Source organism: Ostrea edulis, chromosome 6 (genome assembly GCF_947568905.1).
Source record: "Ostrea edulis chromosome 6, xbOstEdul1.1, whole genome shotgun sequence".
Taxonomy (NCBI): domain Eukaryota; kingdom Metazoa; phylum Mollusca; class Bivalvia; order Ostreida; family Ostreidae; genus Ostrea; species Ostrea edulis.
The window spans coordinates 3,553,973-3,572,587 of record NC_079169.1 but is presented as its reverse complement, the minus strand read 5'-3'; the positions used below and the strand labels follow the sequence as shown (position 1 = coordinate 3,572,587).

The 18,615-nt window shown below is 35.1% G+C and overlaps 1 protein-coding gene across 1 annotated transcript; it reads left to right on the top strand.

Moving 5' to 3' along the window:
- The first annotated feature begins 495 nt into the window (after nucleotides 1–495).
- On the top strand, nucleotides 496–16,987 carry LOC130047065 (cell death abnormality protein 1-like). The gene is made up of 8 exons (XM_056141265.1): nucleotides 496–1,356; nucleotides 1,494–1,552; nucleotides 3,149–3,274; nucleotides 6,615–6,755; nucleotides 7,072–7,183; nucleotides 11,208–11,248; nucleotides 13,590–16,696; nucleotides 16,828–16,987. The coding sequence occupies exons 1-7, from the start codon at nucleotides 1,247–1,249 to the stop codon at nucleotides 13,766–13,768; spliced, it is 768 nt and encodes a 255-aa protein (XP_055997240.1). The 5' UTR covers nucleotides 496–1,246; the 3' UTR covers nucleotides 13,769–16,696; nucleotides 16,828–16,987.
- Nucleotides 16,988–18,615: the final 1,628 nt, after the last annotated feature.

Below are 18,615 nucleotides of genomic sequence, written 5' to 3'. Positions count from 1 at the left end.
CGATTGAGTGGTAATGATTTTTTTCAAATATCTCGATACTTTCAGTCTCCGCATAAATTGCTAAAAAGGGAAGGGAATTAACAACTTGTTGAAATAATATTCCATTTGACTAATTAAATATATGATAGTCGTCAAATTTAAGAGCTAACTCTTCTGGATAAGTACAAGACTCTTAGATCATGTGATGGGTACAGTTGAAGACCATCACATCTTTCCGCAAATTAATGATTTGGAGTGTTTAGTCTTAAATCTATTTGATACTGAAAAAAGATTATTACTATATCTAATCGATTATTTATATTTAAAACAATGTTTCCATGGGCGATATCACCTATGCTGGTATCTTTTCGTATGTATGTTATACAAATGATGATTTCCCTGATATCCAGAATTTATTTATATAAATTCATAATGTAGCAGTTTGTTTAAAATTTTGTCATTTCAGCCTCTTTTATGTATTTTTAATATGTTGTTTAAAGAGAATGTGCGGTGTTTTTTTTTTTTTTAATTTTTACTTTACCTCTCTTTATGCATGTCTGACATCTTTGTAATGGTGGCAACATATATATTTTCATTGGAGATGTATTAAATCCAAATATATCAAGTGGAAATTAATACAGCCTTTCTAATTTTAACATTAATATCAATAAATTGCATGCGAGTAAAGTCACCTTAAAGAACCTTTGATGAACACCATTCATAATAACAGAATTAGGTCTGCAATCTGGTGTTGAAGATTCTATGTATGGACTTTCTTGAATTCCTAAAATAACTGATTGAAAACTTTCAAAAGAAAAGGGTAAAGTTTTGTGCGAATATGATGTAGACCTAACCGCTTGTTGACATCAAATGAATCAAATATTTGAGATCTAATGTCCCGTAAAATTAACACTCAAGCTGGGAAATATCGCCAATTACAGTGTACCATAACTTCCAGCTCCTGTGGTGTGTCCTTGGATTTTAAGGTTACAACGAAAAGGTATTCATTACAAGTCATTTTGTTTCTAATGCAGAGAGATTCTATATGATTTGATTTTTAGGTCAGACACTGTGAAGAGTTGAGTTCACTACCCTCCGTTCAGGAAGTGATCGATCCATCATCTGATATACTTTGGGGATAGTACACTAGAGTACGGATTTATGATCTTACCCCAGCGAATATTTTATTTTCATATAGTATAAAAGGAAATATTTGTAAAGAGTATAGGGAAATATTGCTTTGAAAATATTTTGACAGTTTCCTTCGATGAAAATGTATGTAGTGACGTTTTTAAAAATATGGTATTTCTATTCATTTTTAAAGGGATTTTTCAGCCTTCCAACAAATCAAACATGGAGTGCGCATTGTACTAATTAGTAAGTAGCATTTGAATCTTTAATCATGCATTCTGATTAGATACGTGTAGATACACCAAGACATTTTATGAATTGTGATAATATATAGTACCTGTTTCATGGCACGTTTGATAATAAAATTTCTTTTCATTTACAAGTTTGAGAGGAAAGATAACATGCTGTTCGAATTACAGAAACGTTTCAGGAAGTTGTGAACGTACGTATTTGTTGTTATTAGAACAGTTGAGATTTCATCTCAATTTGTGGTAAGGGATTGCCTTAATCTCGCTGTATTGTGTCTTGGGTTTTAGGACTGATTCGTCATTAACATTTTCTACAATATTGTATCGTGATTCACAGATGTTTGTATAGACATAAATGTATAGTGTCATAGATTTTTGCGATTTTTTTTATTGAATTGAACTTTGTGCGTGAATTAATTATTTATAATGAAAAGAACAATCTTTAGGTCTATTATACAATGATTTCGATAACACCAACAATTAATACATATCTATTTATTAACAGGTTTGCTTAACTGTTGATATTAAATTTAATAAGTTTATATCTAATTTGTTTTTTATTATTCTGTTTTACATAAATGTTTGATTTTTTTATGTTGAACCATACCTCTTTTTTTATGCTTGACATCTAAAAAATGGCAACATATACATTTTCTTTGGTTATTAGTCAAACTAAGCCATATCAAATGGAGATTGATACATTTTCCAATATCAATCATTAAAATTGATAATTCAGATGAGGATGAAGCTACCATAAGTGATTTAAATAAACATTGTATATGGTAAAAACTGTGGAATAAAAGTAGGGACTTTAAATGTTTACTACACATTGTACGTAAGAAAAATATCAACCGAAAAATAAAAGAAAGTTTGACATGAACTTCTCCATGTTTTGAAAAATATTTCCATAGTGTGAACACTTCTCCATTACGTTTACACTTAGTTATTGTCTGAATGCAAGGTGAAGATAACGAACAGTGATCAATCTCATAACTACTACAAGCAATACAAAATAGATAGTTGGGCAAACACGGACCCCTGGACACACCAGAGGTGGGATCAGGTGCCTAGGAGGAGTAAGCATTCCCTGTTGACATATGAATGAAAGATATCATTGTTAAAAGACAAAACGTCATCGATATATCTAAACGTCAAATTGAAGGTCACATCGAGAGAATTTTTCTTCTCACGTAGAAGTTTTTGAATAAATTCTGCTTCATATGAATATAAAAACAGGTCAGCTATCGAAGGAGCACAATTCGTGCCCATGGGGATTCCAACAGACTGTTGGACGACCTGAATACTTTTCGATTGTAGTAAGACTTTCTCTATTGTTTTAACACTCCACCATCGTGTTGCATGTACATAATAATATGTATGTTAACTTATCCATTTTCGGAAAACATCACCATTGTGTGAACATTTTTCTATTGCGCTTACACTTAGTTATTGTCTGAATACTTCTCAAGTGTGGTGAGACTTGTCCATTGCGTTGGAACTATTCAAATGCAATAACTTCTCGATTGTTGTAACGTTTTCTCTGTTATCTTAATACTTCTTTATGCTAGATGTAACACCTCTCTATTGTGCTAAGACCTCTTCACTGTGTTAGCACTTTTCTATTTTGTCAACTGATTTCCATATGGCTTCTCTGTGTTATTTTATTTTTACCTCATCTGAGATTCATTAAATTGATATCTTTTTTGCTTGAGTTTAGGGAATAGAATATATAACGTTATTATGTACACATGCATTAAAATATCTTATATTTCTTAATCATTTGTAAACAGCATGTATAGGATCATTTGGAATGGATTGTAATACCACCTGCTTGGAGGGATTTTATGGATTTGGATGTACAGAGAAATGTGATTGTTTGCCAACTGAATCATGCCACAAAGTTCATGGTTGTCTAGGTAAGTTTTATTCTTGTGTAGTTTGGATGAAAGAGAAAAAGTGAAATTTGCTCAGATCATTTTATGTCACTTTAAACTTGGCAATCGTGACATCTCTACATCTCAGGAGACATACACATCCCATAGAAACAAAATAGAGTAATTAAAATCTTGAATATTTTATTGCAAATAGATACTACATGTAACAAAAACTAACAACTCAGCTTAATGACAAACGGGATGATTTCAACGTCTCAATCGCCAACTTCCCATCTTTATGTAGCAATATTCCGCAATCACATGAATGTGGTGTTTATGTATCTCAACTGATTAAATGAGACCACAAAACCGCGATCCCGTGTCACAGCTGATGTGACACGATAAATATACCTCCCTGCTCAAAGGTTGTAGGCTCCAAGCAGAGGCCCAGACTTTACAGTCCTTCAATGGCATAGATGACCTCTCCATATAAGTGAAATATATTCGAGCGGGACTTGAACACAATACAATCAATCAAGCAATACGCAAGAGCTTGTTCTGCATATAATCAGTTTCAACCTACTGAAAAACAAGTTGATTATACTGGGGTATCTACGGTCTCGTTTAAAGTCAAATTCTATGGTCGTTTTGACTATCTAGTTTGCTAATACAATCTGTCATCGGGTCAAATACTGTCTGACGTTTTTTTATCTATACCTATTGTTAGGCCGTTCTTGTACACTTATTTTAACTGCAGATTACTCTGTTCATCGAAACACAGGGCTCACGGTGGGTGTGGCTGGTCAAAAGGGAATGCTTACTCCTCTTAGGCACTTGCGCCCGCCTCTGGTACATGTATATCCAAAGGTCCACGTTTGGCCAACTTTTAATGTTGTACACTTTTTCATGATAGATAAGCTCTACTTTACATTTTCGACACATTTATTTTGAACACGTTCAAAAGAAGCTTAGGAAGATCGTGACAAATAACATGTTGGATAAATTCGTAATAAGAACGGAATATAATTTCCAAAATCGGGAAAACAGCGCGAGAGATCTTTTAAATGGTCGTAGTGAAAGCGCAGCACTGTCGGGAGCTTGCTGATTTTATTTACTCTTCTACCACACTCCCACTACTATCCCTTAACGGTCATTACATACAATAGGCGGAATACAAACCTGATATAATCGGCAACCGTACACTGATTTCGTCCAACAGCCTTTTAGGTCTATTATGAATACGGAAATTTTTATATTAACCGGCTTCCGTTCATTACAGTTCATTTACCCTTTATAAATATAAGGACACCTTCTTCATACCGTTTCCTCCTTAAAACAATGTATTCGTTAATTTTAATCTCAGAATCGAAAATATAACAATCAAGTTTGCTCTCTCTGACAGCATAAACATTAAGCATACCACCCTTTAGTAAACTTTCATTTGCCTAAGCTGATTTATTATGTCGTACACGTTTACATTCGTAATTATAACCCTATTCGATCACTTCGTTAGAATATCATCAACATGCTGATACGAAGTGGAACTTCCACATCAAATTTCGGTCAAAGAATCAGAAATCCATTTAAACTTTTCGGGTCCGAATCCTGTATTAAAATCTGAAGTTTCTTCCCTACCACAACCAATACATGTACATAGATAATTTGCAATTGGCTGGGTATAAGTATCTGGTGATCCCAAAGGGTTTTTGTGCACCCTTCTCCTATTTTCTTTATAACAATCATGAGATTGATCACTAGTCGTTACCTTCACTTGTCCATGCAAATCAATTGTCGTATTCTAATTGTATTCCAGCAATATGAATTAAACTAACGTTTCTACATCAATACATGTTTGTCATTTTCTGGATATTCAAAACCGTCTTATCCCGTGAGGAGTCGGGTTAGAATAGGTACTTAGTACCCCTTGCTTGTCGTAAGAGGCGACTAAATGGAGTGGACCTTCAGATGAGATCACGAAATTCTAGGTCCCGTGACACAGCAGGTGTGGCATGGTAAAGATCCCTCCCTGCTCAAAGGCCGTAATTGCCGAGTATAGGCCTAAAGTTTGCAGTCCTTCACCGGCAGTAGTGACGTCTCAATATGATTGAAATATTCTCGAGAGGGATATTGAACAATATAAAATAAATCAATGAGTCAAAACCTTCTTTGAGATCATTGTTCGCGTTTGTTTAACTCTATAAGGTAGCACACTCTTAACGAGTTGGTAAATGTATTCTAGACTATGTATGACACACGTAGCAAATGCCAAAAAAAAATGATTATAGTAGTATTGAGGATAAGGAGTTCATTCCATACCAGTGTATAATTTTGAATTTAAATCAAAATACATTAAACATTTCGTTTTTCTTTAATAAAGGTTTAATATGTTACGCAAATTTACCATTTAGGTGACACATAAGTGAAACAAAGGATGTAACTTGTCACAAATGGAGAACTGTAGCATACTGATTGCTTGTTTTTGCATGATTATACGTGTATATGATATACAATTTCCCACGTATTTTACTTTAAAACTCACATACTATATATGAAAGGTGAAGATAACGAACAGTGATCAATCTCATAACTCCTATAAGCAATACAAAACAGATAGTTGGGCAGACACGAACCCCTGGACACACCAGAGGTGGGATCAGGTGCGTAGGAGGAGTAAGCATCCCCTGTCGACCGGTCACGCCCGCCGTGAGCCCTACATTATATATCTTTATCAGGTAAACGGAGTTATCCGTAGTCAAAATCAGTGTGTCAGGAACGGCCTAACAATCGGTATGAAACACGGCATACAGCATATGACCCAATGATAGGATGAATTCACGAACTAGATCGTTATAACGATTATAAAATTTGCGAAATGCTGACTTCAATGGAGATTGTTGAATACTAGTGTCCTTAACCTACGTGTGTGATGATATATTACAATAATGTCAAACAATGAATACAGAATTGTTTCGGGGTCAGGTGAACGTGAATATTTTGTGCCGCAAATTAAACTGTAATTAATGTTTATTTTCTATATAGTGTCAATCATATCTGAAGTATAAGTCTATGATTTAAAAAAACCCGTTCAAATATATTCTTCTGGAATTAAAGATAATACGAGTATCTTGAGATGCTTACTATTCCTCCCGATATGGCAACAATAATATATCTAAGTAAAAGGTGATAACAATGTTTACTATCATATCCTCCTAGGCACCTGATCCCACCTCTGGTGTGTCCAGGGGTCCGTGTTTGTCCAACTATCTATTTTGTATTGCTTGTAGGAGTTATGAGATTGATCACTGTTCGTTATCTTCACTTTGCATTATCATAACGGGTTAAAATAATTAATAGAAATAAGACTTTCTGTAATGGTTTGCAGACTGCATAGGATCGTATGGAGAAAACTGCAGTCAGTCCTGTCCTTTTGGATTCTTTGGCTATAAATGTAAAGAAAAGTGTAACTGTAGCGGTGATACGCATTGGTGTGACAATATTTCCGGTTGCAAGATTAAAGATAGCGGTATGTATATCACCCTTTTAAAAAATAAGATAGCTTTAGAATGATTTTGATATCAATAGAAAAATATGCATTGGGAGTTCTCTACGACACTGAATTATGGTAGATTTTACAATAATTATTTGAAATACGAAGTTTTAGATATAATCAATGGAATTATTGCAACATATGATACAACACAGAAAGCATGCATATGTAAAGTTTACGACTATAAAAATAAAATTATCAAAAACATATTTGAATTGTTAAAACTGAAAGTGGAATCTTTAAAAGAAATCAAACATATGTGATACGTTATGTTTTTCAAATCATACAATAGATGTGAATAATTGGACTCAGGAAAACAAAATGAAACATTTAGCTTTCGGGGTAGCGGGATCAATCATCGGAACGTCAGCATTTTTGGGTTTGATGTATTTAGTGTGCTGCTGGTAAGTGTACCTCATTTATCTACAAATCTAAATTTAAAGGAGTAAATTGATAAATTTCCAATGAAAGAAAGCATACCCTCTTCAAAACGTAAATAACAAGATAAGACAAGGACATTCTATGGTGGGATGAGGAAAGATGATTTCTCATACACTTCACAATGTAGGATTCATTATTACATATGACTTTGACATAATTACACTACATTTAAAGAAAGATATTTGATAGCGAATTCGAATTTCCTCGTTTTAGGGTTTAAAAAATAAAAGTATCCTGAAGGTATTATGTAAAGCGCATGATTATGTCGCGTAACCGTCGTTAATCTTCGTTACTCTGTTTAATACACGGATTAATGACAATAATGCCCTTTATTTACACAGGATAACACAACGAGTTAAAAAATTAGTTTACATTATGGACCTAAAACATATTCCTGTATACACCCAACAGTATTATATAGATACAATATAGATGGATAGATGAAGGCATGTTATAATCATACGCTATCTATATACATAAAACTGAAAACAAACAAAACAAATCTCTATATTTTAATTTTCAGGGTGAAACAAATTTCTAAGACTAGCGAATTTAAATGTTTCCAATGTTATGTAATATTGTAAAAATTCTGGCATATTATTCAATGACTGTGAACCGTATATTGTAAAATATCTTTTTGAATATTGTATCTTTGCGCCTGTATATATAATGAATTACTTTGAGTTAAGCTGGTAGATAAACTGCTAATTTCAGAAACATACTAAAAACATCTAAATAATCGGGAGTTAAACCATGTAAAACTTTGAAAACAATAATGATAGTTCTAAATACAAACTAGATAAAGACATCCATCTAAAGTTCTGTATCATTTCTGTTGAAGGTGTATAAAATGTTTATTTGCAGCTCGCTTCTGAAGTTTACATACATTATAAGGATCGTCTTTGTTTTTTCATATTGCCCCAAAGAGTACAACAGTAGTTAAGATGACGAAAGACAATTGTATTATTTTTAGTAGAATTTGGTTGACATAAACGACGGTAATGTACACAACACACTTATATTGACTTCTGACATTTAAAGTTTATTCTAAATGGTGTATTCATCATTATCATAAATGTTGATATTACTATACTTGATTTAGAATTCTAAATCTGGCGGCCGTTTCACTAACCGATCGTAGATCGTAAACGTAGACTTAAATGTGAACGTAGCACGTACGACCGTTTCACTAAAAGTTACGATTTGCGATTTACGATCAGTATTGATCGTAACCCTACAAGTGGTCTAGGGTTATCGTAAGTGTTCCTACATGCACGTAAATGAGCAATATGGCTGCCATGCTGGCCCCGCCTGAGATCATTTTGTGGTAGTATTTACCTGACCGAGTTTGTTTATACTTTGTAGGAAGAAAACAATTACAATGACTTGCAGTCTGCTTTTGCACAAAAATATTGTACAGTCCGAGCCCGAACCTTAAATCAATTAGAGTTGTCCTTTGTTATGCACACCCACAGAAATGTCAGTCTTACAGGGGTCAAGTTCGTTTTGGGCCCGGGCTCTGTGATACCACAAATATAGTAAATTCATTGTATCATAGAGTTCGGGTCCAAAACGGGCCTAGCCCTTGTTACCAGTTTGCTGAAATAAATATAAAGACAATGCAAGATCGAATTCATATTTTAAAAAGTGAGAGGGGGGGGGTAGTCAATATATCAAGCTTTGCATGCAATAATAACGAGAACAGATATTGGGGGGGGGGGGGGTTATAGCTACATATGCCTGCATCGCCGTTAGATCACATGTATATTTAACATTAGAGGGGATCCAAGACATTATTATTCTCATGTTCAGAAATTAAATTTCTTTAGAAACAGTTGATTTAATGATCCAAGACGTTGCGATTCGACGTACTCAGCTTTTTTCCCCGTCAGATGAATACCTTTGATGCAACTGACTAACTGCATAATACATGCACATTTTAAGGAAAATATGATAATAAAATGATTTGGTAATGGGAGAGGGGTTAAAATCCCAATTTTGCAAGTGGATCGTTTCTGTACTTTTATGAAGGTCGTTCGAAATTAAACATACAGACTAGACCTATATGTACACACAGACAAGGGAGGGGTCATTATCGGAGACTTGGGGTTCCAACCCCATTTTATAAAGTGCACTCCAGTGGGGATCCGGGTTAGAATAGGTCCTCAGTACCTCTTACGTATCGTAGGAGGCGACTAAATATGGCGGTCCTTCGGATGAGACTGCAAACACTGAGGTCCCGTGTCACAGCAAGTGTAGCACGACAAAGATCCCTCCCTGCCCAATGGTCGTAAGCGCCGAGTATAGGCCTAAAATTTGTAGCCCTTCACCGGCAATGGTGACGTCTCCATATTAGTGAAAATTTACACGAGAGGGAAGTTAAACAATATAAAAATCAATCATCATAAAGTGTAATATCAATAATAATTTTTAATAAATGATCTAGATTATACATCATCACGTAAAGACGGAAGTTAGCATATGCTTGCATGCCTAAACGGAAAAAATATATATAAAAGACAAACGCATGTGGAAAATAAATTTCAAGTCATTTTAGGGACAAATTGAGCCCATGATATGTTTGAAATTTATACAAATAAGTGAATAGATATGTCATTAGTGTTACAGCTTATTTTACAACAATGATTAAACGTCGGAGTACGTACATATCCATGGTTTGATGCAGGGTAAAATTTTCTATACTTGTGTGCAATTTTATTTTCATTTTATTATTTCCTTTTATCAATATAATTTCATTTTCTTATTCATTTTTTTAATCCGTTGAAGATAGTTTACTTATTGATGGAAATTTGGCTCACATGAGCAGATCGATACATGGCATTTAAAATTCTAAAATGTAGATCTTTTATGCTATTTCTTATATCACACCCCCCCCCCAATTTTAGTTACATGAAAGTCAATGAAAATTGTTCTATCAATACGCAAGATCGCGACTACTTTTTCTGTCTTGGTTTTAAATTTTACTTTCCTCTTTCAAAGTCTCGCGAGACTCAGAGTTTGCGAGAATTTGGGCATGTTGGTAAATAATACCAGTTCTGCAACTTTTGTCGTGATTGATTCACCCGATTTTAACAATGGCGTACTCTCATTGCATTGCAGTAGACTGTAGTTAATGATTCAAGAAAAAAATCTAATACGCAGAAATATCCACAACTGATATATTTTAATGGAAATGTGGTGGATTTTTTCCCACTGCTGTCAGCCAGGAAATTCCCAAAGCTGAGAAGAACTTGCGTCAAAATATATAGCTTCGCGAGCTAAATTCAGAAGTTCATTTTTCCTGCATCTAGACGTTTTTACACACCTTTCATCTAAAAATGATTTTAATTGTGGAAAGCACGTGGAGGTTAAATCGTCTTCCGATGCCAAGTTTTGAATAGACAAAAAATGCCCAAGATCGACACGCTTTTCCGTACTTCTTTACAAGAGAGTTCCACTAACTCGGTATTTACAATCTTACGTATTGTTTAAACATTCTAGGAATTTTCTTTACGTTACACTAGAGATCGGGCTCAAAATTTCCATTATTTTTGTTGACAACTTGCATGCGTTACTGCAGACGATAAGGATATGTTTAAAACCATGAAGAAATAATGAATGAATATTTCTTTCCATGGTAGGATTAATTTTAAATCTACCTCCATAGAGAAAAGAGTTCTAAAAAGTCAGACGTAAATCGCAATCGTAAGTGTTACGACTACGTTAGGTTTCGTGAAACGCTAGTATACGTGCGAGTCAAATTATCTTAAACGTAATCGTACGTTTACGATCTACGATCGCTTAGTGAAACGGCCACCTGGTGTTTGAATTCTTTTTCAAAACTTGTATGGTTAGTGCTGAATAAAATATTCTTTTGATTGGTTGATTGAATGTTTCACTCATATGGGGACTTTTGATGATATACATGTATATTTCTTATCTATTTGTATATGTAAGTAAATGTCTTTTTAAATTCTAAATGTGCAGGAATCTGAGATCCAATAGTACGATGAAAGTTACCATGCAAGGTAAAACTTTTCCAATAGTAAACCTTTTCAACAGATATAGATATCTTGCAGATATCAGTTGTACGCATAATGTTAGAATATAAATTTTCTATATATGTATAAGGAAATTCCATAAGCTTAGTATGCATCTGGTTCCTTTCAGAGATATGTGTTATACAGTATCTAATTACTAAGTGATGCTCGCGTATTCGTGTATGTTGCAGGATAATTTCCAATGTCCACAAATGTTGTTTGAAATATGAAAGCCGAGGCTTTATATTGTATCAACATTTCGATACCAAGGAGGTTATCCTGCAACATACATGAAAACAAAAACTTTATTTCTATTCCACTACGGCTCAGAATTATACAGCCGACCGTTTTCCTATATAACTACGCATTAGGTCACTGTGAAGTCCAGTCATGAAAGTTTCCAAAACGGCCTATATTGTTTTGTTGACGAAAACGAAGATATGGTAGAGGTGTTCTAAATGTTTGTTGAATTTTTTTTCAAGTATTTAGTTGATATTAATGGATTATATCAATTTCTTTGAATATACAGTTCACGAAAAACTTGTCGGTGCATCACCATGTTTACATGTGTATCGCTATCGGAATGCAGACGATTGGATTACAATGGATGACAAATGTTCAGACAAATGTCTGACGTGTTTTATAACAATTTTTAGACCTTTCTTGGCGCATGATTTTGACAACGGATAACTCCGTTTACCTGAACAATATATTGGGCTCACAGCGGTGTGACCTGTCGACAGGGTATGCTTACTCCTCCTAGGCACGTGATCCCATATCTGGTGTATCTAGGGGTCCGTGATTGCCCAATTCTCTATTTTGCATTGCTTATAGGAGTTATGAGATTGATCACTGTTTGTTATCTTAACTTTCTATGTTCTTCAGTCATTTAGGAACTTGTTTTGCAACATATATTAATTGATTTTGATTATCATAGAATTGAATTAGTATTCACTGACTTTATTGTTGCATTAGCAAAATATAAAGTGCAGGAGAGATGAGAATCAATTTCCTCACAATCAATTATTACGCATAGATCACAGAATAATGACCGCGACATTCATTTAATCTTTGCAATAACCGTAATAGAATAACACGAAAGGCGAAGATATCGAATATAACTTCTATAAGCAATACTAAATAGTTAGTTAGGCAAACACGGACCTCTGGATACACCAGAGGTGCGATCAGGTGCCTAGGAGGAGTAAACATCCCCTGTCGACAGGTTACACTCTGAAATCTTGATCAGGTAAACGGAGATATTCGTAGTCAAAATCCGTGTGCCATGAACGGTCTAACGATCAGTATGAAACACCTCAGACAGCATTCGACACAATGATAGGTTGCATAGACGAACTAGACCGTTATAACGATCATAGCATTTGCGAAATGCTGACTTTAATCGAGACTATTGAAACTCCTGTCCAATCAACTTGTTTGTCAGCAGCTTACCTCGATTTAAAAATTGACCATACACAGATCAAGCTCTTGCTGATCGAATCAGTTGAGAGATGTAAACACCATGCGCAGATGATACTGGAATATTGCCACATAAATATGGGGAGTTGACGATGGAGAAGCTGAAATCATCCCAATTGTCATACAGTTGAGTTGTCAATTTGCCGTTAATGTCTACTTTCAATGAAATATCTCAGAATGAAACAGAAGTGGATGACTCTGTGGTGTTTTTTATTTTGAGCTCACACGGATATATTGAATCGACATATGAATGGACGTTATTATTTTTAATAGACGAAACGTCGTAGATATATCTAAATGTCAAATTGAAGGCCACAACAAGAGATTGTTCTTCTCATATGGATGTTTTCGAATAAATTCTGCTTATATAAATATCAAAACAGACCAGCTAACAACGGAGCACATCCGTGCCCATGGGAATTCCAACAGACTGTTGGAAAACATGATCACCAATGACCACGAAGATATTGTCAATGAGAAACTCTGGCATGTTTTTTTTTCAACTTCAGAGTATTTGTGCGTGGAATCAGATTGGTGTTTAACAAAGGAATTTTTTGGATGACTGATTACTAGATATGAATATTCCCGTTTCCCATTGTTGTTGAAGAAGGAACTATCTATGATGTCAAATAATCTAGTCTTCAAATTATAGTGAGGAATGGTCGTGTAAAGAGTCGAAAAGACATAGGTTTTGATGTTATTGATTTGGGAAAAGTATATAATATATTACTTCAACCAATTCCGTATGAACAAACATATTCTACTCCTGTATCATATATATATACATGTATGTGTGTGTGTGTGTGTGTATCAATCAGTGCATTGTTTTGAGTGATTTTGTATGTTTCAGAGGAGGGACATTCTGGCAATAGTCTAAGCGAATCGCAAGAGCAAACGGAACGAGAAACACCAGAATTTGGAAGACCTGTACGGTCTAATTTGCGTCAAACGATAGATGATGAAATAAATGCTGACTCAAGAAAAACTATAACTCATTCACGATATCATTCACAAGATACATACGGATGATTGACTGGGTCTTCTGATGACTTCAGCAATATATCAATTGATACCAGCAACAATTTACATGATTCGGAAAGTGAAATTACCGGAGTACAACTTTGTTCAATGTATAAATATCGACCGTATAGTTCAGTGAAATATAATAGGAAAAACATAAACCTCGAAGAAGAGCCCGCGTTAAGAAACACTGTTGAAGGCCAGGTTCATCCTAATGATATGCTGTTTAATCAAAACGAAAATGCGTCTGATGTTGTCGAAGATGTTGATGAAGTGTATGGGTTTCACAGAAAACTTGTATGATTTTACATTCCAATACTTGGATGGATGATTTTGCTTGACTGTTACTTTTACAAGAAATTAAATTCATTCTTAATATCAGATCATATGAACAATTTCAACACAGAAAAGTTGGGAGTTCGGTTGTTTTGGTGGAGATTTCGGTCATTCTTTTAATTTTTATGACACCCTTGCTAACACCATCATATATCCAAATTAAAAGATGGAATGCATAGCTCTGATCCTTAGACAAATTTGACTCCAGTCTTTGGCATTCTGTTTTTTTTTAGTTCTTACAAGTTTATTGTTATCTCGGGATTTCCAATATTTCAGCTTGAGCATCACTGAAGAAACATCATTTGTCGTAATGCGCATCTGGTGCCTCAAAATTGGTACCGTATAAGTTTTACATTACGACCCCTGGGTCGAAGCCTCTGCTGGTGGACTGTTAGTCCCCGAGGGTCTCTGGAGCCGAATAGCTAAGTACTTCTTTACTAGCTTGAAACGGATGTATATTTAATTGCTGTTATAACATTTAGAAATTCATTTCCAAATTAAGGATTATCTCCCTCATGCATAGCTCTGATCCTTAGACGAATTTGACTCCAGTCTTTGGCACTCTGGTTTTATATTTGTTCTTACAAGTTTATTGTTATTTCGGATTTCCAATATTTCGGCTTGAGCATCACTGAAGACACATTAGATGAAAGGGACAAAACTTTGGAGATCAGCCTACTCCAATAAGATTCACAATCTATTCGTATAAAAAGCTGCATACCATTCAGACAAGGAATGCTTACTCCTCTTAGGCACCTAGTCCGACCTCTGGTGTGACCAGGGGTCCGTGTTTGTCCAACTATCTATTTTGTATTGCTTATAAGAGTTATGAGATTGATCACTGTTCGTTATCTGTAAATCATAAAACAAAGTGGAATCAAATTAAATTGAAAATTGAAAAGAGCATTTCAGGAAAATTAAAAAAGAACTTGCGAAAATTCAAAATTATAAGTAGTAATTCAGAGTAATGGTTATAAGGTATAACCCCCGTGTGAACTCGGGTGTGAAAAGGATAGGTCCTCGGCACTCCCTTTGCCTGTCGTAAGAGGCGACAAAATAGGGGCAACCAGTTTGCCGTGGGTTGCAACCCGAAGGGACGGAGAGAGGGATCCTGGTGGCTGAGGTTTACAGACACTGGGGTTTATAGTGTGTGTTGACCAACACTCCACTTTGGCCCCGACTTCTGCTAGACGAGAGGTCAAGTTTGACCCGACTTGATCAATCGGCTGGTCATGCCGAGCTGAAAATATCTTCATGACATAGTATTGATGTATTTTCAATATCCTTATAATTAACTTTCCTGTTTTGTAATTTTCCAATACGCCAACATTTTTATGTCGATATATATATATATATATCAAGCTGTGGTTCAGGTTCAATCAGGTAAATTTTATCTGAGTATAGATTCTTTGTATCCTTAGGGTCAATCAGGGAAATTTTGTCGGAGTATATATTCTTTGTATCATCTTGGTGTCAGTCTTACAGGAAGTCCGTGTGACTTGACATCGCCCATGTTGGCCCTCCGAGGCGGGAGGGGAGCAATATTATTCATTCTACTATGGCTACTTAAAAAAACCCATTGTTTCTCAAAAGCTTTAGAGACCACTCTAAATGATGAGCAAATTACCCCTGTTACCGAGCACTGGCCCCGTTTTATCACACTTGAAGCAGAAATATCAGACGAGCAGACAAAACCTTTAACAAAGGTCTCACCTTTTCTTATATAAAAAGGTCTACAAGGAATAATTGGAACTCCAAAATCCGTCAAGAAGTTGTAATATGGAGCTCTTCTTATGGAAGTTTAAAAAACCCATTCTACTACCTAGCAGGTATAAGTGTCATTGGTAAACCCCACTATGGATTAAATCAAAGTAAAGGCATCCTTTTTGACAGAGATCACGACCTGGATGACATTCCTGAACAGGAAATCCAAAGAGAATTGGAACCCCAGGGAGTGATCAATGTCAAAAGGTTTACAAAAAAGGGAATGAGAATATTGAACCAACAAATACTTATTCATTAACTTTTAGAATGTCAATCCTCCCAACAAATATCAAAGTCGGGTTTTACCAGATGAAAATAGAAATGGTTGTACCAAATCCGCTGTGTTGTCTTAAATGTCAGCAATTTGGCCATGGCCAAACAAATTTTAAAGGCTCCGAAGTATGCTTCAGGTGTGGTGAAGAGGGGTATGATGGAAAAGTTGCAACAAGGAACACAAATGCAAAAAATGAGAGAAGTAGAAGGCAGGCTACTACGGAAGATCATGAGTATCAAATGGACAGACAGAGTATCGAACATCGAACTCACATAAAGAACAGGAATCAACAACATCAATGATGAAATTAAGAAGAGAAGGTGGGTATGTACAGAACATATACTAAGAATGGATAACACCAGGCATGTAAAAAGAGCATTGAGGTGGACACCGGTTGGCAAGAGGAAATCAGGAAGGTCAAAGGGTACATGGAGGAGGACGCTTGAAAGGGAGATGAAAGAGTTGGGATACAGTTGGGGTGAATTAGAAAGAAAGGCAAAGGACAGAACTGGTTGGCGGACGCTGTTGGAAGCCTTATGTGTTACCTAACACGAAGAGGATAAGTAAGTAACTTTATTATTCGCAGTTATTTGTCCATCAGGTTCGAATTTTGAATATCATTCGACAATTTAGCTACGACCAGTAAGTTTCCTTCAAACCGTATTCATTTTTTGTGAATGAGTTTTCTTTTCAGATACATTTTTTTCAAGTTAGTGTCCAGAAATCCTGGTTTCCCCTCGGACGACATACTTTGTCAACTGCAGCTTCCATTCCGGGTTGCCTGTCTATGGATTGAAATAATCGCTTGCTATTTTGTACATATGTGAATAAAATTAGCTAACATTGTCGCCACCTAAATATATCTTTGTATTTTATTTTGATAATAGAACAGGAAATAATTTATGTTCGGCTGAGCAAAGTGAAAGAAAACATAACTCCTATAAGCGATACAAAATAGATAGTTAGGCAAACACGGACCCCTCGACACATCAGAAGTGGGATCAAGTGCCTAGAACGAGTAAACATCCCCTATTCTCAAGTCAAAACCTATGCGAGGCCTAAATCCGGATCACGCAAACGAAATCACCCGCAGCCAAAATCAGCGTGTCACGAATGGTCTAACAATCGGTATAAAACATATCAGATAAGATTTGACACAATAATAGGTTGTATTGGAACACTAGATCGCAATGACGACCATACAATTTGCGAAATGCTGACTTTCAACGAAACTGTTGAAACCACTATAACATCATGAAATGCCGAGCAAATTTGAATATGACGGGATGAATATTTACTAGAAACAATTAGCTAACCGCTAATAAATTGTCTAAAATAATTATAAATGCTTATATACGTAAACTAATTATAGAATGTACTTATAAGTCTAACAGTGACTTGCATATCAGTAATTCGTGATTGAATGTACAACATTACAGACCTATTTTTTTTAAATACGCAAAGTTTGGCTGCGGGTGATTTCGTTTGCGTGATCGGGATATTGGGCTAATCCAGAATGGATGACGACCGTACAATCATTTTAAACTATACAATACAAATCGGAGAAAATGGATAATCTACATTACACCGCCATATATAAACAATAAAAGAAATTGAATTCATCACAACATTTTTAATGTCAAAGTTTTTTTTATTGCATTCCAAGTTTATAATTTACAGAATAATGAAAACAATAAGAGTTTGGAGTCGACAGGAATACAAATAATTATTTGTCTCATATTTGTCTTACAGGTTGGTACATGAATGCAGGAAATATGAGAAAATTTTAAATCATCAATATCGTCTTATAAACATAAATACCAATTAAACAGCCAGCGAGAGCATACTCGATATTGCGTCAAATGGAGAAGCATGTGAGGACATTTTTGTCTGCCCCTTTAGTATTTCAACTATTTTCTTTCCGTCGTCAAATCACAACAACTCTGTCTAAATATAACTATCGAATTTTCTAAAGTACATTTTAAGTGCATTCAAATACTTTTTAAAATCTTCCTCATTCAATTTTATTCTAATTTCCTCAAATACAAAATATATATCGGAATTGTATGCAGACTTTTGGTATTAATAGATTCTGAGTGTTATTGCAGCATTGTATTACAAAACATAGGATCAAATAATCTCACATTATCACCATTGTGAGTGTGTAGTACAGGCATTACCCATAAAATGGTGCAGATAATGAAAAGTTATCATTCCTATGACAAATACAAAAGTAAGAGTATGGTAATTATAAACTCATGAACATATCAGTCGAGTGATACCATATACAGGTGAAAATGAAGTACTGCTACATAAATATGGAAAGTTTACGAAGAAAGCAAAGTCATCCAGTTTGTCATAAAGTTTAGTAGTTAGTTTCTTGTTTAATATAGGTTCAATAAAATCTCAAAGTATGAAGCATGTGTGGAAGTCTCCCTTTTGTCTTATTTCGAGTTCCCGGGGCTATATAGAGTCGACACAT

Excerpts from the sequence above, each read along its gene's own strand:
- LOC130047065 (XM_056141265.1), top strand. The coding sequence starts at position 1,247 with ATGAAAATGTATGTAGTGACGTTTTTAAAAATATGGTATTTCTATTCA. Across the intron at positions 1,357-1,493 it reads AGTGCGCATTGTACTAATTA|TTTGAGAGGAAAGATAACAT; the intron begins GTAAGTAGCATT and ends TTCATTTACAAG. Across the intron at positions 7,184-11,207 it reads ATGTATTTAGTGTGCTGCTG|GAATCTGAGATCCAATAGTA; the intron begins GTAAGTGTACCT and ends CTAAATGTGCAG.